Source organism: Lithobates pipiens, unplaced genomic scaffold (assembly GCF_037356315.1).
Source record: "Lithobates pipiens isolate NorthernLeopardFrog02 unplaced genomic scaffold, aLitPip1_a1.2 Scaffold_1, whole genome shotgun sequence".
Lineage (NCBI taxonomy): Eukaryota > Metazoa > Chordata > Amphibia > Anura > Ranidae > Lithobates > Lithobates pipiens.
This window is the reverse complement of record NW_027507685.1, coordinates 137,668,628-137,691,232: the sequence shown is the minus strand read 5'-3', so window position 1 is coordinate 137,691,232 and position 22,605 is coordinate 137,668,628. Positions and strand designations below refer to the sequence as shown.

The following is a 22,605-nucleotide window of genomic DNA, read 5'->3' as shown; positions in this document are numbered from 1 at the left end:
CTGTTCCTCTACTTGGATCCCTGACTTCTGGCCTGGCTGATTACCCGATATGGTTATTGAACTCTGGCCTGGCTGACTACTCTATCCTGTTACTGGACTCTGGCTATGCTTTGACTACACTTTTTCTATTTACCTTTTTATTTTTATTTAATAAACAAGTGTGATTTAATTGTACTTCTGTCTCGGTCTGATTCATGGTTTCTGACAGTGAGGCTTGGAATGCACTCTCACAACACTACAGGGGAAAGCTCCACAGGTCCAGCAGCTAAGGCAGATTTGCCATGTAAAGCAGAGACATTGCATAGAGCAGTGGCCATATTGCTTCCTGCAGGCTATAGGAGTCAGTCCTCAGTGAGCAGAGCTAGAGTGGTCTTGTGCTTACCCTTTGCCATAAAAGGAAAGCTGAAGGTAGAGGCAAGCTGGCAGAGCTGATCATGGCTGTCTGGGTTCCCGAGTGGCACTGCAATCAATGAGAATTGACTGGCGCGAGGCGGAGCAGGAAGATCAAGCTTCCTCCATGTAGCGCTGCATGCATGCACCCACATGTTATAGATTCTTTTAGAGGCTCTGCTATGCAGACCCCTGTTATCCTGACTGAGCCACAAAGTCATTGCTGAAAGTGTTCATGTTTGGGAGCCCCTCATAAAGGCCATAGTGGGGTGCACAGACTCCAGAACGTATCTATAGAGCTCCTAATAGACAAAAGAGATTGTCATGTGGTTTAATTTTCCAGCATCTGACAAACAATAAAATATTATTTTGGGGAGGGCTGACTCTTTAATGTTACTGACATGATAACTAAATCAATTAAAATTACAGGCAGCCCCTAAATATATGTAATTTTGAATTATTGAAAGATAATCTTATTTTTTTAATTTTCTGATCTGCAAAGGTGAAATTACTCTTCCAAAGTGCTCCTTGTTTTCGTCCAGCTCCATAAACAAGTGTGGAAAAGACAGTTACAAGGGGTCGCAGTCCAGTTCTTCCGGGGAAAAATACAGGCATTACGGCATAAAGGAAATAACACTTTTCAGAAGTTGCCTTCAATGCACTAATCATGACCTTAAAACGTATAAAACAGAGAAGTGAAAACACACCTACAGACAAAATCTGAGCTCTGATGCGAAGGAGGATAGACAAAGACATCTGATATCTAACTGGCATAATGTGGGTTTCAGTGCTTCCATTGATCTTCATGCTGAACTATCTCAGCACTGCAGAGGACTCATGTCCAGGTAAGTTACTAAGGGTGGCCCAGTGTCACCCTAGATCTGACACACAACATGATGCTTGAGTGATGTTTATGCATTTACAGCTACTTTGGGGATTGACAATGAGCTCTTTTGTCTACAGTAAGCATTCATTATTGCTCAACAAAAAATCCAATTTGTTAGAAAACTCTGTAGTACCAGACGGATATTTCTCTTTTTAAGTGACGAACAGAAAGGAAAGGTGTTAATTGTACAGTATGTGGAATTGTAATCTATTAGATATGGAACTGCGGTAGATACTGGCACACAGATGCCTGCCATTCATTTGCAATTTGTGGCTAGCCTACAGCTGTCCATACATGTCACACTTTTACATTTCCAAAATTACATATAGAAAATGGACAGCTCTATCCCTATTGATGGGATAACCACCTCCAAACGGACTCAATCAATACTCAACATTGATCATGTGTAATATCTGCAAAATCACAATAAATGTTATTACTCTTCAAAAAAACGCCCATGTAATGTGCCCTGTGCAATACGTGACATCAAAAATACGTGAAAATATATATATACATGGGAAAGTGGTAAAGTGCAGCGCTAAAAGTGAAGGTGAAAGTGAGATTCCCCTGATGGGATCAAATTAGTAACAAACCGTTACTGATGTGCATAAATCATGATAAAATACATGCAATATTACTCTAATATACAAACAACAGTAATGATGATGTTTACATAAACCAACAGTGTGTATATATATCTATATCTATCTATATATATATATATATATATATATATATATTAGAATGAAAATCCCTAAAGTGACTCCAATATATAAAGTGACTGTGAACTAGTCGCCTGTTGATAATCCACCACCAAAAGGAAAGAGGCTTACCAGTCAAGTTGAACCCAACTAGGCATACACCTGATGAGTCAACAGAGCTTGTGGTGTAACACACCCAGGGAAGAAAATCAGCATACACGGTTTCCGATGAAAAAAAAATTGGGCCACATAGTGTGATTCCATTTACATAAAAGGCATTTTATTAAAATAAGTAAAATGGTCACTCACATTTGAGAAGGCATTAAAAGGCATGTAAGTAAAATCAAATATCGCAGTGGCATCAGCAGAGCCCGTTCCTGACCGGTTTCGTCTCAATAAGACACCCCAGATGATGTATTATATTATTGAGCCATGGACCTCTTGGCTGCTTCTCTGATGAATGCTCTCCTTGCCCGGCCTGTCAGTTTAGGTGAACAGCCATGTCTTGGTAGGTTTGCAGTTGTGCCATACGCTTTCCATTTTCGGATGATGGATTGAACAGTGCTCTGTGAGATGTTCAACGCTTGGAATATTTATTTATAACCTAACCCTGCTTTAAACTTCCACACAAGTTTATCCCTGACCTGTCTGGTGTGTTCCTTGGCCTTCATGATGCTGTTTGTGCACTAAGGTTCTCTACAAACCTCTGAAGGCTTCACAGAACAGCTGTATTTATACTGAGATTAAATTACATACAGGTGGATTCTATTTACTAATTAGGTGACTTCCGAAGGCAATTGACTATATTTTAGTTAGGGGTATTAGAGTAAAAGGGGCTGAATAAAAATGCACGCCACACTTTTCAGATATTTATTTGTAAAAAAAAATTGAAAAACATTTATCATTTTCCTTCCACTTAACAATTATGTGCCACTTTGTGTTGGTCTATCACATAAAATCCCAATAAATTACATTTACGTTTCTGGTTGTAACATGACAAAATGTGGAAAATTTCAAGGGGTATGAATACTATTTAAACAAGGCAGTTTGCCATTTTGTGACAAGGGAAGACAGAGATCTTGTGTTTCTACTAAGTGGGAACACAGATCTTTGTCTCCCCACAGTTAAACTGCCTCCCACACAGTTAGCAAGCACTCCATAGGAACACATTTAACCCTTTGACCACCAGTGATGTTAACCCTCTTCCCAGCCAGTGTTATTAGTACAGTGACAGTGCATATTTTTAGCACTAATCAATGAATTTGTGTCGCTGGGCCCCAAAAAGTGTCAAGCGTGTCACTTAGTATCCGATTTGCCTGCTGCAATGTTGCAGTCCCGCTATAAGTTACCGATTGCCGCCATTACCATTAAAAATGTAAAAAAAAGAATCAGAATACATATTGGCCTAAATTGAGGAAGAAATTTGATTTTTACACTTTTTTTTTGAATTGGATATGTTTTATAGCAGAAAGTAAAAAAATATTTTTTTAATTGTCGGTATTGTTTGGTTTATAGCACAAGAAATTAAAACCACAGAGGTTATCAAATATCACCAAAAGAAAGCTCAATTTGTGGGAAAAAAAAATTATATAAATTGTATTGGTGTACAGCATCGCACGACAATTGCAATTGTCAGTTAAAATAATGAAGTGCCGTATCACAAAAAATGGCCTAGTCAGGTAGGGGGGTAAACCTTCCAGGGCTGAAGTAGTTAACTTGTCTGATGATAAACGAAAAAGGGAATCGGAAAAAAAAAAAAAAAAAAGGAAAAATACACTGAAATGGGACTTTTAAGGCACAACATCTGTCTAAAATCATAGTTTATTTGATATTATTGATTAGAAAATGTTTTTCCTAAATGAATCCACAAAACACCATATAATACAAATTTTAAAACATAAAAATGTGATAATGCAACATATTTATTATAGTATATATTATATTTGTTATATATATATCAAAGATGGTTTATTTCTTTTGTGCTGACACATTTCATGGACTTGATCCACTTCCTCAGGAGCCATCAAAATGCTTATTCACAAAATAATCTATATAGGTTATTAGGGTGACATCTCTAGGTACTCAAAGGATGGGGGGGGGGAAAGAACAAAGGTCTATAGGTCAGAACCAACTGATGGCCCACAAAGAGCAGCACCAGATCTTGCCTCACCTTTTTGATGGAAATCCCCACTCTATCCATGTCAGCCAAGGAAGCTGCCATCTTGGCCTTTGTTTAATCTTCAACTGCCATGACGCTGCACATATGATCAGTTATGACAACAGCCATTGGATGGTTTGACGGTTTGGTTGAGAGCACAGTCAATGTGCCAATTAGCATTTCTGGCATATCGGGAATATGTTTTTTTTTTAAACTATTAAATTTATGAGTTTACTTCCGCTTTAACCACTTCAGCCCTGGACCATTTTGCTGGTCAAAGACCAGACCATTTTTTGCGATTCGGCACTGCGTCACTTTAACTGACAATTGCGCGGTCGTGCGACGTGGCTCCCAAACAAAATTGACGTCCTCTTTTTCCCACAAATAGAGCTTTCTTTTGGTGATATTTGATCACCCCTGTGGTTTCTATTTTTTGCTCTATAAACAAAAATAGAGCGACAATTTTGAAAAATACGCATTATTTTTTACTTTTTGTTACAATAAATAACCCCCAAAAATATATAAAAAAACATTTTTTCCCTCAGTTTAGGCCTGATACGTATTCTTCTACATATTTTTGGTAAAAAATCACAATAATCGATTATTGATTGGTTTGCGCAAAAGTTATAGCATTTACAAAATAGGGGATAGTTTTATGGCATTTTTATTAATAATTTTTTTTTTTACTAGTAATGGTGGCGATCAGCGATTTTTATTGTGACTGCGACATTATGGCGGACACATTGGACATTTTTGACACATTTTTGGGACCATTGTCATTTATACAGCAATCACTGCTATATAAATGCAGTGATTCCTGTGTAAATGACACTGGCAATGAAGGGGTTAACCAGTGGGTGGCAGTGTAGGGGTTAAATGTTCCTAGGGGTGTGTTACTAACTGTGGGGGGCTGGGCTTTCATTTAGTGAACACTGATCTCTGCTCCAATCACATGGAGCAGAGATCAGCGTCACTAGTTGCTAGGCAGAATGGGGAAATGCTGTTTACAACAGCATTTCTCCGTTCAGCCGCCCCGTGAGACGATCGCGGGTATGCCCGCGGCGATCGAGTCCGCAGGACCCGAGACCGGACTCCCGGGAGTCCCGATGGCAGGGCGGCAATAAAGATTGGACGTACCTGTACACCAATATGCCTGCCCGTGCCATTCTGCCGACGTACATCGGCCTGCGTCGGTCAGGAACTGGTTAAAGTAGAAGTAAACCCATCAATTTTAATAGTTTCAAAAAACAGTTACATGTCCGTCACGTGCCGGGAAAGTAGCTGTCACATTGGCTGTGCTCTCAACCAAACTGCCAAACCATCCAATGGCTGGTGTCATAACTGATCACATGTGCAGCATCATGAAAGTTTTTGTTTGTTGTTTATTCTTTCTTTCTTTCTGATTACTTGCAATCTTTAGTATCTGATTTTTCTTGTATGAAAACAGTACACAGTAAACTAAAATCGTTAGTTCTATTCATTTATGAGAAAAATTTTAAATTTGTCTCATCGGAAATTTTCCTTTGGAAAGTCTGAATCAGATGTCGAAGGTTGTGTACACAATATACGAAAAGCAAACGATCGCGCCTCGTACAAAATCTTTCTTTTGATCTTCTTATAGTGTGTACCCATCTTTATGGTCATGACACTTTAAAACAAGTTAACACTTGTCCTTGTTTTATCTTTTGTGATCCCTGTAGAGATAAAAGTTGTTGGGGTTGGAGAATCAGACAAGCTGACCATTCTCAGAGGATGTCCTGGTCTTCCAGGTCCAGCTGGAAACAAGGGAGAGCCTGGACTACATGGGCTGAAAGGTTTGTATAATTGCAAATAAAGAGGGTCCAGCAGAAGGTTGTTTGAAAGATAAAAGAAAAACAAATCAGACCTTCCCTCCTTCTCTCTCCTCCTGGTTTACGTTATTTACTTTTCTACCTCTATGTCAGAACTCTTCCTCTCATGCCTTCACTGGTCTTGGTATGGGCTCCCCTACAACATATAGTAGCATGTACAGTGCTCACAACCTTGGGGACCACCATTCTTGAATGTTGTTAAATTGTTAATTTCATTTACATTTTTATACTTTTATACCTAACTTTGTTTCATTTTTTTTGTGGACCCCGCATGAGTGTTTCAGCTGCTACCTTTTTATAAGACAATGAAAAGAAGTGAACAGAAAAAAAACAAATCAAGTTCCATGGTGTACACATTGTATGATGTTATATTTGAAGCCCTTGGGTTGCAGCACTATATATATATATATATATATATATATATATATATATATATATATATATATATATATATATATATATATATATATATATACTGCTGCATTAGAGAAATATAAGTCTGCCATTGCTTATATAGAGAAAATTAATTGAGAAAGAAAATTCCAGCAAGCCCATTCAACAGTTGACTGTTATGCCACGTACACACGGTTGGATTTTCCGATGGGAAATGTTGGATGTGAGCTTGTTGTCGGAAAGTCCCACCGTGGTTGTCGGAAAGTCCGACCGTGTGTATGCTCCATCGGACATTTGCTGTCGGACTTTCTACCAACAAATGTTTGCTAGCAGGTTCTCAAATTTTCCCCCAACAAAACTTTGTTGTCGGGAAAGTCCTATCTTGTGTACACAAGTCCGACGCACAAAAGTACACGCATGCTCGGAATCAAGCAGAAGGAGCCGTACTGGCTATTGAACTTCCCTTTTCTCGGCTCGTCGTACGTCTTGTACGTCACCGCGTTCGTAATTGCTAGCCAACATTTGTGTGACGGTGTGTATGCAAAACAAGTTTGAGCCAACAAAATTCTGAAAAAATTCCACGGTTTTCTTGTGGGAAATTCCACTCGTGTGTACGGGAAATAAGGGTTCCAAGCAGGAGTGCCCACACATAGTTCCAAATTCGGCTGATCCATGCTGAATTTTAAAACATTTAGTTCCAATATAACATTCTGTGATTATTGTTTATATTAAAATGCTGATATCTTTTTTTCTCTATCTACTTTTTTGGTTGGCTTACCGACATGTCTATCAGGACAAGCTGGACAGGCAGGAATTCCTGGTCCACCAGGTCAGAAAGGTTTGTGTCAAATCGATCATTTATAAACAAGTGTAAATGTGGTTAAAAGGAAAATCTTAAATTCTTCTAAAAGTGGAACTACACTGTATCTGCGCACCACAAACCAAAAACTCTGTTTAATTCATTTTGTTTTTCAAAGCAAACTCATCCATGTCTCCCTGCTTTTTTTGCTGAGAAATCACTTCTCAACCAAACAACCTCTAGCATTTGAGTGCTGCCATCTTGAGTAAGGGCAGGTGATTCATGTAGCATTTAGTTCCTGGAATCTATCTGCCCTTAGCTCAGCCATGCAGGCAGGAGGGTGTGCTTAGCTCAGCAAACCCCTCCTTCCCTCCTGAAGACTCTTGGGATGTATGACATAATTTGGCTAGGCCTGAAAACCAGGAAGTAACTGAAGAAATTTAAGGAAAAAAGTTTGAAACAAGTACATATAACATAATTTCCTATCTATTTTCTAATGCTATTGCACATCCTCCCCAATGCTGTGTATCAGCAAGAAATTACTGCCAGCAACCCTGCAGTGGTCAGCACTTTAAAGTGGACCTTAAAAGCTTCCACTGCCAAAAGCGATTTTTCACACAAATGTTTAAAAAACTCAGGCCTGAAGATTGCTTAAAAGCCCCAAACATAGTTACATAGTTAGTCAGGTTGAAAAAAGACACAAGTCCATCTAGTTCAACCATAAAAAATAATAAAATAAAATAAAAAATATCATACAATCCCATATACCCATAGTCGATAAAGAGGAAGGCAAAAAAAAACCCAGAAAACATGAATTTGCTACAGCAGGGGTAAAAATTCCTTCCTGATCCCCGGAGAGGCAATCGGATTTTCCCCGGATCAACTTTACCTATGAATGTTAGTATCCAGTTATATTGTGTACATTTAGGAAAGAATCCAGGCCTTTCTTAAAGCAATCTACTGAACTGGCCAGGACCACCTGTGGAGGGAGTCTATTCCACATTTTCACAGATCTTACTGTGAAGAAACCTTTCCGTATTTGAAGATGAAATCTCTTTTCCTCTAGACATAAAGAGTGCCCCCATGTCCTCAGTGTAGACATTATATATTTTCTGAAAGCAGACACCCTGGAGAAGAAAATAGTGGCATCTCCAATTTTTTTATGCAACACAATATTTATTAAATGGTTTATCTAGGGCAAAATTTCAGTAAAAAATACATTGAAGTTAATTTTAGGTCACACAAATGCAATATATTACACAAATTTGGTGGTAAAAATATAAACAATGAAGTTGCAGTAAATAAAACATGGCTCAACTTTTACCACCTCTCAACCACTAGTGTGAACAAGCCCTACAGAACTTGTCTTGTGTGACCTAGAGTCCTTCTCCACTGTACACACTTGTTGGGTATAACTGCTGGGGGTTTAGGACCTGCTGGGAGTTTAAACCCCCGGAGGGGGGGAGGGGGGTCTTTGAGTCTTTTTATTTATTTATATTTTACTACACTGGGTGACAAGTTTTTCATTTCTTTATGCATGTTTAGAAATGTGCTCTTTTTAAAAAAAATTCTGAACTGTTTATGTAAGAAATCTTTTCTATATTATTAGGGCAGAAAGGAGACATGAATGAACCTGGTCCATTATATGGTAGGTAATACATTAATGTTCAGTGATATTAAAGGGAATGAATAGTATTCTTGTATATATATATATATATATATATATATATATATATATATATCCTTTATTTATTTTTATCAAGACTAAAAATGAAATGTGGTTTTTTTTAGCCAGTTTAGGCCCCTTTCAAATGGGCATTGTTGGATGCCAAAAGCAGGAGGTTTAGGTGCATCTTTAACTTGCTTCAGTCGTCTGTCAAGATCAGAACATGACTGCTGGACAGCCCTATACACATTTTAGGGACCTTTAACAGGGCAGCAAAAAAAACAAAATAGAGCAATGCCACCTGCCACCCATCCCAATAAAGGTTGAAAGACCACGGCACAACACCAATGCCATCGAATCCATGGACCAATAATCATTTTAAGCCAGCATTTGGAGCTTTAGGCCTTTTTTTTTTAACATGTTTCACGGTTCTTCTTACCTGCATGTCTCCAAAAAAATCTGTAAGTGTTCAATAGCTCAGGCTGAGATTTACATCTACAACTAAGTGATTCAGAGCAGTGACTCCACCTTTCCTCCTTCTGCTTGCTCTCTTATGAGAGCCTGCAGTCGGAAGTTTCAATTAGAGAGACTCAGTTTGAAAGCAAGTAAATTGTGTATTGTGTGTGTTCCCAACATTCTGCTCTTTAGCAGATGCACAGGGTAACAATAATCCCTAAATGGTACGCCAACACATCATAAAACATGGCTTGTTTCCACACGCAAAACTGTGTAGTGCAGCAGCATCATGCAGTACCACGCTGCTCTTCTTTTTTTTTTTTTACAAGAAATTGGGGACTTTTTTCCCTGGAGTTTTTTGTGGATACACGCATGCAAACATGTGAACATAGACTAATGGCTCGTACACACGATCAAACAATCGGGTGGAAAAGTCCGGCAAACTCAAGTCCGCCGGACAATCCCCCCGTGTGTAGCCTCCGGCAGACTTTTTTTACCTGAAAGTACGGCGGACTTAGAAAGTAGTTTTGCACTCCAATCTTTCCACCGGACTTGCATTTCGGCGGACAATCCGGCCGTGCGTATGCCAGTCCGCCGTACTTTTGAAATGAATGGACTTTTCCCGCCCGGAGAAAATTCCGCTAATTTTGAGCGTCTCCAGGTAGGCGGGGCCCGCGATGGAGACGTCGCTGACCCCGCCACCTGGTATGGACTTAAAGGGGAACCCCAACGCCAAAAAAAATCGGCGTGGGGGTCCCCCCAGGTCCACATCAGACCCTTGTCCGAGCACGCTACCAGGTCGGCCAGTAAAGGGGGGGACGAGCGAGCGCCCCCCCCCCCCCCCTCCTGAGCCTGACCAGGCTGCGTGCCCTCAACATGGGGGGTGCCTTGGGGAAGGGGGGGCCGTGTGGCCCCCCACCCCAAAGCACCTTGTCCCCATGTTGATGAGAAGAACAGAAGGCGGCGACGACAGCGGCGACAGAAGACCGGGCCACCGCCTGTAAAAGAGCTGTAAGAAGGCGCGGTGGCCCGGCAGAAGAACCGAAGAGGGGGACAAGACCCCCGAAGTCGGAAGAAGAGGGCGGCGGCGAGGAAGAGAGCCGGGCTCCTCCGCTAGTAAAAGAGCTAGCAGAAGATATCGGAGGAGTCCGGCGAGAAGACCCCCAAAGACGGAAGACCCCCGGAGCTGTGCAATAAACTATTTTTACCCTGTTGTGTTTTTTTTGTACTTTTTTTCACAGGTGAATGGGTAGGGGTACATTGTACCCCATACTCATTCACATAGGGTGGGGGGCTGGTATTCGGGGGCCCCCTTATTAAAGGGGGATCCCGGATTCCGATAAGCCCCCCACCCCGCAGACCCTGACAACCAACGGCCAGGGTTGTCAGGAAGAGGCCCTTGTCCTCATCAACATGGGGACAAGGTGCTTTGGGGTGGAGGGGGCGCGCGGCCCCCCTTCCCCAAGGCGCCCCCCATATTGAGGGCACGTGGCCTGGTATGGCTCAGGAGGGGGGGGGGGGGGCGCTCGCTCGTCAATTTTTTTGGGCGTTGGGGTTCCCCTTTAAGTCCATACCAGGTGGCGGGGCCAGCGACGTCTCCTTCGCGGGCCACACCTACCTACCTGGATACGCGCTCGAAATGAGCGGACTTCCCTCCGCGTGTGTGGGCGAGTCCGTTCATTTCAAAAGTACGGCGGATAGTACGGCAGATAGTACGGCGATAGGACTTAGTACGCCGTATTAATCTGCTGAAAAAGTGCCGTGTGTGGGCAAGTAGCCCGTTCGGAAAGTCGAACGGACAGTCTGGCGGGAAGTCCGCCAGACTAAGTCCGCCGGATAGTCGGCTACGTGTGTACACGGCATTGGGGCAACTAGTGGGGGTAAATAAATAATAAAGTGAAGCGGTCATACAAACATCACCAAAAACACAATATGTATCAAACAGTTCCTAAAAAGTGCAAATATATAAAGTGCAAATAAGAACAAAAATAAAGTGCACAATGTGAAATGCACACTTCAAGTGCACAATATATGATACACCAGAATAAAGTGCAAAGTGAAATATCTCCAAAAGGATGTGCACCCTACATAAGTCACTCCATCCGTTTAGGTGAGCTAGAATGGTGTAAAATACAAAAACAATAAATGGGAGCAATAAATAATAGTCCTTCCAGGAGAACAAAGTTCAAAAGGTGGATATATATAAGGTGGCTAAGCGCAGGAATGGAAAAGTTCATGAGCAACTCCACAGGTTGTCTCCTAATGACAGTGGTCTCACAGAACTCCCACCTCATACATATGAAGAAATCAGCATCAACAAATATCACCAGGTAAGTTGGTCTTTCTACAGCATCCAGATCAGATTCTTATACATTAACCATGGCTCTAGCGGCTTCTCCTCAATCTCTATTTATCTCCATGTAGCTGTCCTACGTATTGGCTTTCTGTCCATGCACAGTGAAGAGAATTCTTCACACCAGATTTAAAAATAGTAATAAGTGATAAGGCAGATGCATGTAGTCACCCGGGACTTTTGTAGAGCTGCAACTGGACCAACTGCAAATCTTGGTTTTGTCTTGTGATCCCCTGCAATGACAAAAATCCTTCTTGCTGCATTTGTCTCCCCCTCAGTACCGGACACAGGAGCTCTTCTTTCTTCCTTGGAAAGCCAAGCGGAAGTAGTCCAACACCTCAGTCTTCCTCTCCCCTGATGGAGCAGCAGCTGTGTCACCTAGCGGGGGTCCCTTACTGGTGGGGTGGAGATCTGGAAACACCTTCCTACATGTCCTGACCTGAATCATATCTCTAGAGGGGCGGCGCTGCCTATCCTACAAAGCAGAAGCCGGTCAAAAATGCCATAGTTGCGACCTTTGCCATCATGGTGACCAATGGACCCAGGGGCGTTGCTAGGTGGCAAAAGGACCAGGGGCTTCAGCCCGAAGTCGGCCGGAAATGGGGGGGTGGGGGGCATTGTACACACATTTTGGCTGGGCCGTGACACTGACGGTAGTGACCTACATACACTAACCTACCTACACTGACGATAGTGACCTACCTACACTGGACATGTACATACACTGACCTACATACACTAACGGTAGTGACCTACCTACACTGACTGACCTACTCATACACTGACATTTACATACACTGACCTACCTACACTGACCTTAACATACAGTGACCTACCTACACTGACATTAACCTACACTGACCTACCTACACTGACTAAAACATACAGTGACCTACCTACACTGACCTTAACATACAGTGACCTACCTACACTGACATTAACATACACTGACCTACCTACACTGACCTTAACATACAGTGACCTACCTACACTGACATTAACATACACTGACCTACCTACACTGACCTTAACATACAGTGACCTACCTACACTGACCTTAACATACAGTGACCTACCTACACTGACATTTAGCTACACTGACATTTACCTACACTGACCTACCTACACTTACCTTAACATACAGTGACCTACCTACACTGACATTTGCCTACACTGACATTAACATACACTGACCTACTTACACTGACCTATCTACACTGACATTAACATACACTGACTTACCTACACTGACATTTACCTACACTGACCTACCTACACTAACCTTAACATACAGTGACCTACCTACACTGACATTTACCTACACTGACCTACCTACACTGACCTTAATATACAGTGACCTACATACACTGACATTTACCTACACTGACCTACTTACACTGACCTACCTACACTGACATTAACATACACTGACCTACCTACACTGACATTTACCTACACTGACATATCTACACTGACATTTACCTACACTGACATTAACATACACTGACATTAACATACACTGACCTATCTACACTGACATTAACATACAATGACCTACCTACACTGACCTACCTACACTGACATTAACATACACTGACATTTACCTACAATGACATTTACCTACACTGACATTTACCTACACTGACCCACATACACTGTCTGACCTACCTCAGCTGTGGTGTGCGGTGTCACAGCAGCCAGGCAGCCAGTCCTCAGAGGAGGAGCCAAGGAAGAGAGGAGAGCGTCTTGCCGCTTTGTAATTCTCACCTTCTGGATCCAACAGCACCTATGATGGACGTCACACGTCCCACAGTCCCGGCATTGGACCAGTGGGACATCCATCATAGACGTGCAGGCTCCAGAAGGCGGGACCTGCTATGGCACTCGGCCGCACTCGGCCACACTCGGCGGTGCTCGGGATCAGATTGGTCCCCGGCGCTCGGGGCTAGCAATGGAGACCCTGCAGAGCTGACACTCGGGGCTTTAGGGGGTCACATTCGGGGCTTCAGCCCCCCCCTAGCCACCCCCTCCCGATGCCCCTGAATGGACCAATGAGGGCAGAAGCACAGCTGCCAGCTTGTTGGCTGACTGGCCTGGTTCCAGGGATTAATAGTTTTTGATTGACCTCACATGGACTGGACAGGGACAGCTAAAGGGCCAGGTGTGACCTGCAGGCTGTAAAATACTCAGGCCTGTGATAGGGGATAGGGGAAGGAGGAAGAAGTGAAAGTGATTTTCAAATAGGTAAAAGTCAACTTTAAAGGTGCATTTTCTGTATTTGGGACTTGTAACCTTGTGTCATATTATTATGCTTCTTCTGTCGTCTGTATGTATGTATGTACATGCATGTATGAATTAAGACATGCCCTAAATAAGAAATAAACAAAGTTATTTTCCTCTCAACAACCAGGGCAGTGGAGGGTCAGCTGCTTTGGCAGCGCATGTTACAATATGCCAGGTTTGCAGAAACGGGATTGGAAGGAAGCAGCTTTTTCCTCTTGCCTTGTAATTATGTCACTATGTTGCTCCACATTTGTAGCTGCATGGATAGATTATGATAAAGAATACAGAAAGAGTAGCGCTCCTTCTATAATGACTACACAATGCATTTCTATAGTCAAAACCAGCAATCCAGAGCAGTAAAACTATTTTCTCACCATGTTGTATAGTTTATGTTTGAATTTTTTCGCTCAGTTGCCAGAAATTGCAAAGAACTTCAGAATCATGGAGAAGTGCTGAGTGACTGGTACACCATATACCCAGATGGTTCACAGCCCCTGAAAGTCCTCTGTGATATGCATACAGATGGAGGCGGATGGATAGTGAGTATAACCATATATCATTTATATTTAGAGGTCCTATTGGTGGTCACACTGGTCAGTGGGTGCCACATCCCAACATTTGGTTCATATAACAAATATGAACTTTTAAGGCACCACAACAAGAAACAAAACCCTTTTGTATTAAAAAAAAGCATTACAAAATTTATTAGAACACCCAAAATGCTTTTTACCCAGAAGCATAAAAATATGAGAAAACGCATATTGTGAGAATTTTGTTCACCACTCCATATTGTCTGTCACACTCCGATTATCATAAAATACAATTATAGTTGCAGACTGAGCATACAGATCTTCAGTGAATGGTCCTCAATATCCAGAGGTTGCAGTCTCAGCGTGTTTTGTAGTCATTAATTCCGCTTCCTCAGGAGCTTAGTATAGAGGGATCTCTTGGAATTGTAAAAACGCCATATACAGTATATGCATGTAGCGCTGGCTCGTGACGGGCATGCGCTATATGTTTTTCTAAAATTAATATCCCTAAAACCACAGTTGGGTTTTAGGGTGAATTATGCTAAATTATGGTTTCAGTACCAGCCTAGCTGTATTGCACTGGGTTCTCCTTGGCCACAGGTGTCGCTGTCACCGCTGGCAAGTATGAGAACGCAGTTTGGCTGGGGGCATTGAGTGCCATTCTTTCTCGGAACCAGCCCAGTGGGAGTGTCACCCTGCTGTGCATTCTAGGAGAGGGTATTTAAGGTATTGACATCACGTGCTTCTGGGTTCCGGTCCAGAAGATCTTTTCTGTCTGTTTGGTCCTGGTCCTCCTGACCAGCCCCCATGGCCCTCATGGCCTGGGGTGCGGATCCATCCAATTCCGAGTCTTGGGGCTGGATAGCCCGAGACAAAGTAACTGAGAGGAGGATTCAAAGGTGGTCTGGTGCCGTCTCATCTGAGGAGAGGCCCAGCAACTGGAGAAGCACCCAGGGGAGGACTCTTCAGGAGGAGGCCATGCACAAGGCTTGCTCCTCTGAAGGAGCCTGGAGGCTCAGTTGAAGGATACTAAATGGATCTACACTCGCCGGACCGGCTGAGAGATACTGGTACCATATGATAGCTCTTTAAATTTACATACGTCCCTCAGTTACATTCAAGTCTGTGGCAGAGACTTTTCACAAGTGTTCTACATTCAAGTCTGTGGCAGAGACTTTGCTTTACCTAACACCCTACCGGCTGCTAGGCCTAGTGAGAGGGGGTCTATCCGGTGGTGGTGAGAATCCAGTTGCGAAATGGTAATTCTCTGGATTTCTATAGTGAGACTTCATTCCTATTCTTTGCAGTTCCAAAAGTACCTGGACTTTTCTTTCCTAACCCTCTACCCTTCATTGAGAAGCTGTGTTATCTTTTAAATAAATATCTCAAAAGAGGATACAGTATCAGTTTCTGCAATTCTTTGGGCCATCTACCACAGGAAACCCCTAGACACAGACGAGGTCAAGAAGGTAATGGTAAGCCCAATAATATCAGCAGCTCCTTCGGGGGTCAGTGCTACATATATTTATATAATTATTTTATTGAATAGATGTATATATTCACAGTTTTTACTATTCTTTTATAGCGATACCCTCACTTAAGAGGGCCGCAAGTTTGGTTTGGGTCCTGAGCACAGCTCCGCCAACCCCCCGGCAATCTGCACTACCCACTCTGGCACAGTTAGTATCTAGCAATACACATTAAATCACTTATACTCTAAATATGTGTGTGTGCGTGGGTGGATAACTCAAGCTCATAGACAATCTTTGAAAGTATATAACTGACTTTACTTGTTGTTTTTATAAAAGGAATAACATGAATCAAACATTTGGATTGCAACACATAAGCAGGTCCCTGCAGTAACCAGTAATAAAGATAAACAGAGTAATCAGCATAAGAAAGTATTGCTATGCAACTCTAACGCTGCCCTTTTTCAGCTACTTCCCCGCATGGGTAAATTAACACCCAGCACTACCTACCTATGCAGTCAGGCCTGACTGATCTAGATGGAAGTCCAGTAAAACAATATTCGCTAGCAATCTTTCGGTGGTGCACTTGAAGAACAACTTTGTAATCCAAACGAATAATAAAGATAAAGCATCTGTCTTTAAACAGCTCTCACCACCCGGACAAGTCCAAGTCCGTTTTCTCTGCCTTTTCGTCTAGGAACAGGAATCCACCGACCTCCGAGTCTTCAATCCTTCTGGTGTACTGCAGCAAGAGAAAATGTCTCTCAGGTGCAACTAGGCTGGCAGAGAGCTCTTTGGAAAATAGCATAAGGCCCAGGCTTCAGGCCTTGTCCCTCCAGCAGCTCAGCACAGACCTCCTCTTGCTAGGAGAGAGGGGGGTGTCCAAAGAGAGAGAACTAGGCCTCTCCCCCTCCTTATATGCCCTCCCCCATAAGTCTCTGGGGCATAACTCAAAACATCCTGGGAACCAGCGGGGTTCTGGGAACAGTAGTTTTATAGTCCTTAAAGAGACCCCGCTACACTTTGTTCACTGTAGACCCCTTCATATTAAGCTCCTGAGGAAGCGGCATTAACGGCCACGAAATGCATTGAGACTGTAACCTCTGATTATACAGTAGTGGACCATATATTATTATTATTTCAGGTCAATTAACGCAGCGCTTTACATATATATTATACATTTACATCAGTATATATTGAATATATGTTTATATAATTTGTCGCTAAAGGGTGACTACAGCCAAATAGCTGAATACACAATTAAAACAGATCAGATGCACTGGAACTGTTTTACCTGCCAAAGTTTTGGAAAGTGATTCATGTACCCCCATAGCCTTCTCGCCCCTCGCTGCACACTGCATGCCAGGTATAATTCCACTTCACTGCAAACCCACCAAATAATTTTCTAATTCAGTGCTCTACTGATTCTTTCTTGGTGTGCATTTTAACTGCTTCCCATCTGCCAAACATATATAAACATTGTTGGACAGGAAGGGTGATAGCCTGGTCATCACTGCAGAAACTCTTCTGCTACCAATTCCCATCAAAGTAAAATTAGTACTAGCAGATAAAGAGCCGCTGGATTACTTTTACAGGTGGAAGGAAGGGAGTACCACCTCCCTTCAGCTGCAGCCTTTATTTAGGCTCTCCCTTCAGAATTGGCCCAGACTAGAAGTGGTTAAATATGAGTCTGCTATAACTAAAGTTTTTTTCTATATGAAATGAACTCTTTTTTATGTAGATGGTGATATGGAAAATTAATATAATTAATATTTTATTCTTTTTGGAACTATTTTTTGAATATACACATTCTTTTAATTAGAGTTGGTATAACATTGTTTTTTTAGCACTTTATTTTTCACAAATAATTTTTGGATCATTCTCAGCGCAGCTTTTTTGAAAATTAACTAGGATTTGGTTTGTGGGTATCTCACATAATAAGTTGCTGCTTCATTCACGATATAAATTTCTTTTTTCATATATATTTTTATTTATCACTAATTTATTGAAGAATAGCGCTGTACTTTTTGGGGTTACATTATAACTAAAGTGTGTTCAGGTTATACCCTAAAGTAATAAATAAATGCATGCAGCACCCAATCTGTATGATTATCTATGCAGGTGTTCCAGCGTCGTTGGGATGGATCAGTCAGCTTCTTTCGGGACTGGCAGGCCTACAAGGAAGGGTTTGGCAGTCGCTTGAATGAGTTTTGGCTGGGAAATGACAATCTCCATAAAATAACATCTTTAGGTAATATAGTTTATATTAATTAGTCCTTATTTACACCCCTGGAAAATGTTATTTTATAAAGGCTTAGTAATATGTCTGTGATTATTGTCATGTCATGATTTCTATCATAAAGCTTAGGAATTAAAGGTATATTTAATGAAATTGTGCAGTGGCAATTTAATACCAACATGCCACACATAAGTATCCATGTATGGTTGAGGTTTTTGTGTGGCGAGCACGTTCACTATGCACTGCTAGCACAGTGACCAAGCTGTCATAGACAGCTTCCAGTATCCAGTAAAGATTGGAAGGACGCTTCCAATCATGTGACCACTGTGACAGCCAATCACAGTTTTCACGTGATTGAACAGTCCTTCCCACCCCCACTATATATATATATATATATATATATATTTATATATATATATATTCGCTGGGGGGGGGAAATTACGGGTCCTCCTGTCTGTAATTTTATTTTTCAAGTTGGGATATCCTCATGAGGAAGCGGTTTTGCTCTGTGAAACTAGTAGAGGAAACCCTGTGCACCCTCATGTTTGAATCTTTCCTGTGGAGAACTCGTCAGGAATGCTCTAACTGTGGTGTACATACCATTGTATTTTAATTAGTGATGTTTTGTTACTGTTTTGTTTTATGTCTTTATTAAACTATATGAAATTTTATTAGCCTTCCTGCTTATTATCAAGTACCGATATAGTCCAATTTATGATACTGTTTTATGAAACTGTTTATGGGTTAGCGTGAGCGACTGCCCGACACTTCTATCCCAGCCTTTCCTTTAATACTGTGAATTCTGGATGATGGCACTTTATATGTTATGTAATTATGTAAATCAGAGACGATACTCATAGTATGTTACCCACTATATTTTAGTTATAGTGTGTGAGTCAGCTTCTGGCTTTTTTATGTATGGAATGCTGGAACAATGAGATCTCTTTGCCATAATTCCTGACTCCTGGGAACCTGGGTATTTTCGGTATCACACCCACCTTTGTGTGTTTCAGCTACTCCGGCATCTACCAACCACTGAACCATCAGTTTTGGGTGAACTGACTCTTTGGGCAACATGACATAATTAAGCTGTTACTTCACACTACAGGCACTTGGGAGCTTCGTGTTGATCTGCAGGATTTTCAGAACACAAAACAACATGCCACGTATAAGTCATTCAAAGTTTTGGGAGAGGATGAAAAATACAAGCTGGTGCTGGGAGACTTCAAGAGTGGTAATGCAGGTATGTATTAAATATGGCAAAAGTTTCTGAATGATAGCTTAGAACTGTACATAACCATGTGCACCTCCTGTAAAGCATGGCGTCCAATTCCCACTGCCGGATTTGCTTATGAACTCTGAACCCAGAACTGAGCCATAGGTAAAGAATAAAAGTAGAGTACCGTTTGGTTTTCTGTACATGACAGAATGGGACAATCCATGATCTTCTTGGAGAAGATTGATTGATGAATCCTTGAATTGGCAGTTATTGTGGTTTTGTCATCTTATGTTTATGCTCCTGAAAGACTTTTGCTGAAGTTGTTCTTGCGTGTCAGAAGGGGGGGAGAAGTCCCCAGAATAAAAATTCAGGGTAAGTGAAGGGATTATTCCATGTCTTCTTCTAAAATGGGAACACCAAAATTCCGGCTAAAAGGTTTAAATGTTATTTAGGTCTAGAAGAACAAGAAAAGCAGTTTTATTGAACCTCAGCTCTCACAGGCTTCTCCATGCTGCTAGACCGGTCATCAGGGTGCCCATCAGAGCCCCTCTTTATCAGGGTGCCCATCAGAGCCCCATACATCAGAGTCCACTATAGAAGTCCCCTCTCACATCAGAGTCCACCTTGGGAGCTCCTCCTTTCATAATGGTGTCCACCTTAGGCTCTCCACTAGAGCCTCCCTTACATCAGAGTCTGCCTTAGGAATCCCCCTTGCATTAAAGTCCCCATTAAAGCCCCCCCACCTCAAGATTCCCACCTGAACCCCTATTACATCAGATTCTCTATCAGTGGTTTGTACTTATCTTGTTTACAGCATGACTATTGTCAGTGCAGCAGCAAAGTGGGAGCCCAGAGGCAGAGCAGGTATAGATGGAGGACATTTTGTCCTGCTGGGAAAGCAAGTAATCATTTGGTAGGACATTAGCAGTTCTAGCAAACAAATGAAAGCAGTACAATGGGGGGGGGGGGGGGGGGGCAACCTAACCCTAGTTGTGGGCCAGATTCAATCCTGTAGCGGTCCCTAGTTTTTAGACCCCTGCACTAGAGGGTAAGGTGAAAATTTCCTAAACCCCTACACTCTAGTGGACACCCAACAAAATATGGAGAATGCAATTTGGTTAGTGGTAGAAGTTTAGCAGTTGTTGCGGCTGCTTTAAGAATGCGGAAATATCACTCCAGCAAGGTGTTGTAAACCTTTTACTGGGACTGAAATCTATCCCATTATCCAAAAGTGGAAAACAAACAATAAATGGAATGAAAGTTTAACACTCTGTTGATTTGTTGACAGGTGACTCTATGAAGAACCACGATGGTCATAAGTTCAGTACTAAGGATCAAGATAATGATCCATATGCCGGTCACTGTGCTGAGAAGTTTAAAGGAGCTTGGTGGTACCACGAATGTCATGACTCAAACCTAAATGGGCATTATTACCTTGGAGCACACAATACTCATTCAGATGGCATCAACTGGGGATCTGGGAAAGGCCACCAATATTCCTACAAGTTTTCTGAGATGAAAATTAGGCCGTTGTAATGCATTTTATATAGACAAGCATATTCTTTCTTTTTTTGTTTGTCACGTGTACTTTTTCTTACATCATTTTATAATTTGTCTTTCTACCTGTGCTGTTTTTGTAACTTTGTCAGCTTGTGTTCTATACTTTTATTGTATACTTTTGTTGTAGAATCTCCAAGGATTCTAAAAGCAACATTAGTAAATGAAAAATCAACCCAGCAAATTCAGCTACAGACTGTTTTCTTTTTTAGGCCTTAAAGAAAAACATCACCTTTATCATAATTTTTTTTTTTACGTATTATATATTGATTTTCCTCCCCATTTGCATAGTGATCATTTTCACTGATCCATCTCTCTTTACTTCCTGAAAATCTGCCTAGAACTCTGGGTCTGCCACCTTGAACTAGCGTTGTCATCTTTTCTTCAAGCCAAACCCGAACATGCCACGGCATACAGTGGGTGTGGTCATACTGAGTTAACAGTGGGAGGGGCCTAAAGGGGCATGATTAAATAAAACAAAATCATTCTTGTACCCATAAAATTTGCTTACTTTGCTGTGCCACAAGCAAGAGTCTCACTGACATGTATAAACCTCAGCAAAATCGTTTAAAAATAATAAAAAACTTCCATTACTACAGAGGTAAGTGCATGGAGACCAGGGGCATTAGTTCACCTTTTCATTTTCATTAAAGCGGAGCTCCGCCCTAAAGTGGAGCTTCCGCTCATTGGAACCCTCCCCCCCTCCGGCGCCACAATTGGCACCTTTCAGGGGGGAGGGGGTGCAGGTACCTGTACAGTACAGGTATCTGCACCCACTTCCGGCATAGATATCCGCAGAATCTACGCCCCTTTCCGCAGGTCCCCCGCTGTCTGCTGGGAAACAGACGGATCCCAGAGACAGCGGGGACCATCCTTATTGCACAGCGCGACTCGCGCATGCGCAGTAGGGAACCGGGAAATGAAGCCACTTCCTGATGTGTGTATAGGAGAGGAGTGTGGAGGGTATGCAAGTGGGCAGTATGTACAGGAGAGGAGTGTGAAGAGTATGATAGTGGGCAGTATAGGGGGGTTGAAGAACTGTATATATGGATGGTATATGGTGGACGAGGTTGGAGAACTGTTTATATGGATGGTGTATGGGGGGGGTGGAGAACTGTATATATGGATGGTATATGGGGGGTTGGAGAACTGTGTATATGGATGGTGTATGAGGAGATTAGGGATGAGCCGAACACCCCCCTGTTCGGTTCGCACCAGAACCTGCGAACAGACCTAAACTTCATGTAAACTTTAGAACCCTATTAAAGTCTATGGGACTCGAACGTTCACAATCTACAGTGCTCATTTTAAAGGGTAATATGCAAGTTACTGTCCTAAAAAGTGTTTGGGGACCTGGGTCCTGCCGAAGGGGACATGGATCAATGCAAAAAAAAGTTTTAAAAACTGCAGTTTTTTCAGGAGCAGTGATTTTAATAATGATTAAAGTGAAACAATAAAAGTGTAATATTCCTTTAAATTTCGTAGCTGGGGGGTATCTATAGTATGCCTGTGAAGGGGCGCATGTTTCTGGTGCTTAGAACTGTCCCTGCACTGTGTCATTTGTGCAGGAAAAAAAGTCTTTTAAAATCACTTGCGGCTAAATTGTCGGCTCCCGTAATACAGAGAACACTCAATGAGTGTTCTCTGTATTAGCCG

At 42.0% G+C, this 22,605-nt stretch overlaps 1 protein-coding gene across 1 annotated transcript; it reads left to right on the top strand.

The window, feature by feature from the left end:
- Nucleotides 1-1,078: 1,078 nt before the first annotated feature.
- Nucleotides 1,079-21,159, top strand: LOC143975247 (ficolin-2-like). Its single transcript, XM_077477447.1, has 8 exons — nucleotides 1,079-1,235; nucleotides 5,836-5,949; nucleotides 7,172-7,216; nucleotides 8,787-8,825; nucleotides 14,347-14,474; nucleotides 18,056-18,185; nucleotides 19,282-19,416; nucleotides 20,681-21,159. The coding sequence occupies exons 1-8, from the start codon at nucleotides 1,166-1,168 to the stop codon at nucleotides 20,926-20,928; spliced, it is 909 nt and encodes a 302-aa protein (XP_077333573.1). The 5' UTR covers nucleotides 1,079-1,165; the 3' UTR covers nucleotides 20,929-21,159.
- The last annotated feature ends 1,446 nt before the right edge of the window (nucleotides 21,160-22,605 follow it).